The 8,182-nt window shown below is 38.7% G+C and overlaps 1 protein-coding gene across 1 annotated transcript in view; it reads right to left on the reverse strand.

Moving 5' to 3' along the window:
* Positions 1-7,977, reverse strand: part of si:dkey-191m6.4 (rho GTPase-activating protein 22) — a 28,955-nt gene extending 20,978 nt beyond the window's left edge. Inside the window, exons 1-2 of the mRNA XM_017483801.3 lie at positions 7,430-7,977; positions 1,368-1,567 (exon numbers count right to left, since the gene is read on the reverse strand). Coding sequence (XP_017339290.1) covers positions 1,368-1,567; positions 7,430-7,472 — 243 coding nt within the window. The 5' untranslated portion in view covers positions 7,473-7,977. The remainder of the gene's footprint in view (positions 1-1,367; positions 1,568-7,429) is intronic.
* Between the last annotated feature and the right edge of the window lie 205 nt (positions 7,978-8,182).

Consider the following 8,182-nt stretch of genomic DNA (forward strand, 5'->3'; position numbering starts at 1 on the left):
ACTAACTGGTTTTCCTATTACAGTTAGTGTTTGAATTTTAAAAACCTGTCATGTCACCTTCAAACCTACTGTACCAAAAGGTTTGTTTTGGCACTATCATGCCATCTAGTGAATGTCGGTTTTAAATCTTCTGGATGTATATAAGATACGTAGAGAGAGAACAATGACGCTCACATTTGTTGCTGCTTCTGCATGCACTTGCAAAGTAATGCCTGAAGTATAAACCAGGCTCAACTGCTTTTTTCCCAGGCCATATCACAACACACCACAACACTTCCCACTAGACTGGTAAATCATGAAAAGAATATTCCTTTAGTCTTTAGTCACTTGTGTTACACATATGTACAGTATGTTACTGACATAATAACATGTATAAATGCTACAGTAGGCCTATATTATAAATCTGGAATAAAAAAAAAAAAATTTAGAGTGATGAAGGCTTGGGGTCATAAAAATTCCTAATGTTTATTTGGGGTCTTTTGCCCAGCAAGTTTGGGAACCCCTGCCAAAGAATAAGAATAATATGTTACAAGTTGCAACATGCAATTTTTAAAAAATGCTTTTGTTACCATAACCTGGGCAAGATGTTCATCAGATTGTTGTTCAGCTTACAGACACAGTTAACTCAGTTGATTACCACAGTAGCACACTTATACACTCACCTGTAACCTAGTTACGTAGCTTACATGTACCGTAAATCTCATTTTATGGTGCATTATGGTCACTCAGGCTTGTTTCTATATTTGCAGTGTATACACTTGGAGAGTAGCATGTTTGTGGTTTCTAGTTGGAAAAAAAAAAACAATATTCCTGAAATATTGTTGAGTCTAGGTCCATAATTATAACACACCATGAGCTATACTGTATATTTCAACCTGCAGTCCTGCTGTGTGTGTGTTTTTTTTTTTTTTTTAATTATTATTATTGCACTTGGTCATAATTTTAAACTTAATAATGCTAATAAACAATCTTTTTGTTTACATACCCTAATAGTGGATGCTTATTTTAATCTGGCAGTCAGTACGGATGCATTGTACATGTATCCAAAGCAGTTGTGTCAATCATTGTTGGGATACATACAATGTATGATGGTTCATCCATTGCTTTTTTGTTGTTGTTGCTTTATCTGCTCACATGCCTTGCAGGATGCTCCTGCAGTTGTTCTGGCATGCTTTACTTTCTTCAAAATGTGAATCAGAGAAAAGTGACTACATTTTTGTGCCAGACCAAAGTTTGAGTGGGGACCCATTGAAATTATTCAGTAATAAATGTGTAATAAATTGTCTTACATCCTGATCTAAAGTAAGAATTCAGCAACCTTTCACCCAGCAGTGTGCTCCCAAAATGTGTTTATTTAATTCATATACCTGAGGCTTTGTTTCCTCCTCGTCCTTGTAGAAGTAGAGATAATCCGAGCGCAGCACGAACCAGCGCAGCTGCCAGTTCTTCATGATGCTTCTCTGCTTCTTGAGCCAGCCTGCCTTCAGCACTCCCTCATGAAGGGCTGGAGATGTCGAACCACCCGAGCCATGGCTAACCTCGCCCATCACCATGCTCTTTGACCTGGCTAAAGGTAAAGACAACAGACATCCACTAACTTGATGATTTATTCTCAACTTAAGATGTTTTGTGCAGCTGAAGATTATACTATATTATTATTAACATTAAACATTAAATATTATTATTTTGACCATTAAACAAAAGTACAACTCATATTTAAATTACATTAATTATGTTCAGATCATCCATCCATCCATCATCTATACCGCTTATCCTTTTCTGGGTCACGGGGAACCTGGAGCCTATCCCAGGGAGCATCGGGCACAAGGCGGGGTACACCCTGGACAGGGTGCCATTCCATCGCAGGGCATTATGTTCAGATCAATAAAACATAATTATCCCACTTTCTCTTTTATTTACACTCCCATCTATGCACATGTCCTTAGGAGGTAAAGGGTAATTCTTTTCCTTGCTTGCTTTAATATAATATAATTATTTTGTGAGTAATTAAGATAGAGATACAGTATGTTGTGTATTTTGAAAAAGATTAAAACTGTATTGCTTTTAAAATAATAACAGATGGGACCTGGCAATGAATAATGAACAGAACATAAAAGTTTTAAGCTACTGTGGTAATAAACAAGATATGTGAAGGGGTTTAAAATTTTGATTCAAATCAAATAACTTACTGGTCACAGTGTTCAAATCCATAACATTTTTGTATAATGATTAGATTTATTTGGCTAGATTTATTTGGCTAGCGCAGCAACCCGATTTTATACTTCACAGTTCATAAGAATTATAACAAGAAAGTTGGTTAGATTTCATATCACTGAAATAATAAGGAAAGCTACAATGGCTAACACCACCTCTCAACCTGATCTTATATTCCCCTACGTAATGCATTGCCTCTTGCAGGTTTCTGTAAATGTACAATTGTACAACCATGTTGACTATACAGATGTGCGAAATTTGTGTCTAGAATGTGTGCTAGTAACCCTTAGGTAGGTGTTTTATAACATCTGTCCAAATATCAGTGCATTTTATGTCGTTGATTCTCTTTTCAACCCTAATAATGCCTCAAGGGTATCATTGAGTTTGTAGTGCAGGTCTAATGGTGCTGTATATTGTCCAGTAATGTTAGACAAGATTATTATATCTGCTCACCTTATTTAATTCCAGCACAAATGGCTTTTTTTTTTTTTTTTTATATGTGAGTGGCTAAAAAAGTTTGATAAATGTATGGTATGGTGACAGTAAAACAAAGTACAATTCAGCACACTATATGGCATAAACTGTTGGTTATAAAAACCGATGGAATATTTTGAAACGAAGTGGATCTAAGAGCCAAAAACGCACCATTGTCTATATCAGTAGAGCATAATGTTAAGGTTAAAACTATTTCACATTTTCTAATTATGATATAGTTTCATACTGATATATCAACACCACTGTATTTGTTATACAGGCATTTAAGAAATCACGGTAGAATAAGCCATTAAAAGAGACATATCCCGATATGACAGTTAATGGAGAAAATGAGAACTGAATTGTTGCAGTTATGAATGCTGCACTCGCCTGAACCACAGGGACTCTAAGGACAGACTCATCATGTATAATTTATGGAAATCAATCCTGCACACAGTATGCATGTTGCCTCTGGGCTTTAGACAGTCGATCAATGCATGTGTGGCTTTCTAAAAGAAAACCTTTTTTTTCCTCCCTCCCTTCTTTTATTCGACACTAAGTCGTGTGACTCAGGAGCGGTTGGCTTTGATAGAAACCTGGATATTGCACCAGTATTGCACAAGTATCACTTAAGCATTTATTGAGAGCATTTAAAAAGAAATTGTCTGGAAAAATGCCTTATTAACATATTATGTGTTGATATTTCGATACGTCTGTTCTGTCTTGTGCACAGAAGGAGTTTGAGGAAACCAGACAGTGTTGTAAACAGCCTTAAAAAATGTAATAAATGAGATGCATTGCTGATCGAAATGTCATTGTGTGTGTGTGGGTGTGTGTGTGGGTGTAGTATCACCAGCTCCTCAGTGCAGTAAGCGAGTGTGCTGAGTACCCTTTCGGCAGTTTGAGTTCTGGATTTAACACATTGCTTATCAGTTGTGGTGAATTATGCAGTGAATTAATGCATGTAGTTTATTTAAGAACCTATATAATAAGCAGTCAAGTCTGTGGCCTACTGCACAACATTTACTGAACTATGTAGGTTCAGCCAACAGATGCATTGTATATGCATAAATTTCTATTGTATATAAACACTCAACGTCCACTTTATTAGGAACACCTGTACACATGCACATTCATGCACTTATTTAATCATCCAATCATGCGGCAGCAGCACAACCCAAAATAAATCATGTAGATACAGATCAAGAGCTTCAGTTAATGTATACATCAAAGATCAGAATGGGGAAAAATGTGAACTTGACTTGGCATGGTTGCTGGTGTCAAATGGGTTGGTCTGAGTATTTTAGAAATTGCTAAAACCCTGGGATTTTCACACACAACAGTCTCTAGAGTTTACACTCTGTGTGGAGGGTCTACAGGCTAAAACTCCTTATTGATGAAAGCGATCAGAAGAGAATGACCATGCTGGTTTGAGCTAACAGGAAGCCTATAGCAACTCAAATAATAACTCTGTATAACGTGGCGATCAGAAAAGCATCGCAGAATGCACAACTCATCGAACCTTGAGTCGGATGGGCTACAACAGCAGGACACCACATCAGGTTCCACTCCTGCCAGCCAAGAACAAGAATCTGAGGCTATCATGGGCAATGACCGGGTGATTTTTTTTCCTAATCTTCAACTGTCCAGTTTGGGTGAGTCTGTGCCCATGATAGCCTCAGGTTTCTGCTCTTGGCTGACAGGGGTGGAACTCGATGTGGTCTTCTGCTGTTGTAACTCATCCACCTCAAGATTTGATGTGTTGTGCTTTCTGAGATGCTTATCTGCTCACCACGGCTGTAAAGAGTGAATATTTGAGCGACTATACCCTTCCTCACAACTCGAACCAATCTGGCAATTTTCCTCTAACCTATCTCATCAACCAGGCCTTTCCACCCACAGAACTGTCGCTCACTCAGTGTTTTTTGTTTTTTGTACCATTCTGTGTAAACTCTAGAGACTGTTGTGTGTGAAAATCCCAGACGATCTGCAGTTTCTGAAATACTCAAACCAGCCCTTCTGGTACCAACATCCATGTCACGATCAAAGTCACAGAGATCACACTTTTTCTTCATTCTGATGTTTGATGCGAATATTCACTGAAGCTGTTGACCTGTATCTGCATGATTTTTGTGTATTGTGCTGCTGCAGAGGTGTTCCTAATAAACCGGATGGATAAAGCCTGTCCGTTTGGCCTGTAAAAAATATTGAATACTGAACATTTTGGTATTTCAGTATTTTTTTTTATTTCCTAACTATCTTTATAGTTACTGATGTTTATCTGGAATGTGTTAAGTGGTTGTAATTCATAATCACGGTTTAAAACATTGAGTACTGTTCTAATGCTAGTCATCTTGTTGCAAAATTGTGCAAAAGCTAATCCAGGGTGTTTTGTTCATTTCATGGATAAAAACTTGGAACATACGCATGACGACGTGTCACATTAATTCATGGCTTGATTAATGTGCAGGTTTTGCTGATGTGCATATTTTCCTATTTCTAAAGCAGATGCAAGAATTATATAACTGTTGCACAAGAAAGATGAACAGATTTATATGTGTTTTTATGTGACATGTTCCTCACTGTTCTGTCTTGGCTGTGAATTTGTGGCAGGCTTGTTTGCATGGTCGTAAACGTAGACTTTTTCATTTTGAGCCAGTTTGGAAGTCAGCGTGCAAGCCGAACACAGCACAGGATTTCATTTTGGAGACTTCTTGGTGCGATGATTCATACCTTCCCCTTCTGTCATGGGTGTTTCTAGGATGTGGTTCGTAAAATATCCCTTTTAGCACACAGCAGCACAATCAGAACTACAATCCAGACACTCCCATTTTTCTCTTTAAGACTGCTGTAATCATAATTAGAGCATTATCTTTAACCATGTGATCAGGCACATTCTGTTAATCTGTCTGTAGCAGATGATGTTATTGGAAATCATCAAAGATACTGTTGCTATGGAATTACTGTTGTTTGGTGCTTTCTTCTGGAAAGTTACAATGCTTTAATATTAATCATTACGTCTAAATCTGGAGTCTTAACGTGCTAGTGCTATTCCTCCTTTTAAAGAACTAGCACACAGTAACATAAAGCTGTTTGATTATAACTCTGTGCCTCGTGCATCAGCAGTAATACAGAAGATTTTTTAATTATAATCAATCGATCAGGTGATGAACTGGACCACCTTATTTCAGATATGTGTTGCACTTTGTATGTAAAATTCAGTGTCATTTATATTCCGTATACAAATCACCTCCACAGCCTGCATTACATTTTCCGGTACATTTATCAGAAACTGTGGTGCCGCTCTGATGGTTAACGAAGATAGACTTGTTTTATGTGTGTGCGTGTGTGTGTGTTTGGGGGTGGGGGGGTCGGTAGGCTCAGATGTGCCATGCCAATAATTAGACCTGTAGCTTGTCTCCATAAACACCACCCTCCCACTGCAGACTCCCTCTAAACCACGCTTCCACCTGCTACACTGTGGTTTAAGAAGAATAAAACACTTCAGGATGTGAAAAATACTCAACGTTGGGGTCGAACATAGGGCTGCCCATTGCTATGTTTTTTTCCCCCTATAACAGCATGTCCAATATTTTATTCCTTATCACTAAATAATCTGCATAGTTATACTGATCAATGGCTTTAGTCACTTTATTAGACCATGTGAAAACTGCAATGTGTAAATGGTGTGTGTGTGTGTGTGTGTGTGTGTGTGTGTGTGTGTGTGTGTGTGTGTGTGTGTGTGTGGGATTTTAATATCTTGATGGGGACCTTATTCCACTAACATAGGAATATCTTTGAACTTGTGGGACTAAATTAAAAAAAAAAATGCAGCTTTTATTTAAAAATGTACTACTACTACTACTACTACTACTACTACTAATAATAATAATAATAATAAACAAATGTTTCCTTTTGTATTATTGATGTTAAAATTAGGGTTAGCTTTAAGTGTAGGTTTGCTGTTATAAATAATACAATATAAATAGTACATAAATAATAATGTCAATGTGTAAAGGAGGGGTGTGCCTACAGTAGCTGTTGAGAGGTGTAACCTCGGCTGTGTTCTCATGGTCAGCCACCACACAATGAAAGTGAGGCGAGCAGATTCTAAATTAAGGCTTGGTTCTTATAATTTCCTGCTTATTCTTATGTAATGACAAGCTGTTTAGCCGTTAATTCCGCTTTAAAAATGTAAATGTGATCATTTGTAGCAGTGTAATTTCTGGAGGATTTATGTTTAAAATGAGCCGGAATGGGCAAGATGTATACGTTTGTTATTTCCGTTTACATCAAGATTGTATTTTATCATCGTAGTTTAATGCTTTATGCATCATGTCATGCATATTTGCCTTTGCTGCAGATTTATCTCTCCACATCCTATCATCTCATAGCACAGAGCACCTGGTAATCAGGACTAAATAAGCAGTATGATGATATGAGAATTAATTTATTGCATGCTTAGTATATTGTATGAGAGCATGAATAATATCATCAGCACAGAAGTCCAGTGTCAGATAACATAATGACATAAGCACAGATTCATCAGAGCAACATGAGCCGAGTATAACAGAGCAGGATCTTATCATCAGCAGTGCAGCTCAGCGTGATTAAATGATGCAAGCTGAACTGAAGATGCAGAAAGATGACAGTGAATAGCATGTGTGTGTGTGTGTGTGTGTGTGTGTGTGTGTGTGTGTGTGTGTGTGTGTGTGTGATGAGAAACGGAAGCATACTGTACCTCTCCTGGTCTGCTTGATCTTAGGACTCAGCATAGCCGTCATCACTGCAGCCCTCACTCCCTGCTCAGCATATTATTCCTCCAGCTCCCTCTCTCTCTCTCTCTCGCTCTCTCTCCCTCTCTCTTTCTCTCTCTCTCCCTCTCTCGCTCAGTCTGTCTCGCCCTCTCCTCCTCTTCCTGCTCTGCCACAGCTCTCTCTTCTCCTTCACCCAGCTTTCCGTGTTCTCTCCAAAAACCACCGTTGTCCTGCTGACCTCATAGTGAAGCGGGGGAGGGATCCCTCATACGCTCTTACACACACGCTTACACGCACGCTTACGCACACCCTCATAAGCGCTCCACACCCACCCTTTGGTGCATTATTCATCCAGCCCCTCTTCACTGACCACTCAGTGTGTGCGCGCGTGGTATTACGACAATAGGCTTGACGTTTAATTGGCCACAGGCATGTGAGCTCAGCTCGGTTTGCTCTCTGGGGATCTCCTCTTGTTCTTCCCGTTTTTTTTCTCTCCTGCTCCAGCTCTCTCCGTTTTTTTCCGTTTCTTCTGCCTCTTCTCTCTCCTTCATAATGAATCTCCACTACATCCTCACCTTCCCTCACTTCCTCCATTTTATCCTCCCTCGCTAAATCTGTTAGATCACAGATTCGTCACAGAGCTAAGAAGCGTGATGGAAAGAAGCGTGATGGAAAAATGGTCCCCTCACCTTATATGGCTTCTTTTAAACAAAAATATCTATTTCCAAGAATATCAG

The sequence above is a fragment of the Ictalurus punctatus genome, chromosome 13, assembly GCF_001660625.3.
Source record: "Ictalurus punctatus breed USDA103 chromosome 13, Coco_2.0, whole genome shotgun sequence".
In the NCBI taxonomy this organism is placed as follows: domain Eukaryota; kingdom Metazoa; phylum Chordata; class Actinopteri; order Siluriformes; family Ictaluridae; genus Ictalurus; species Ictalurus punctatus.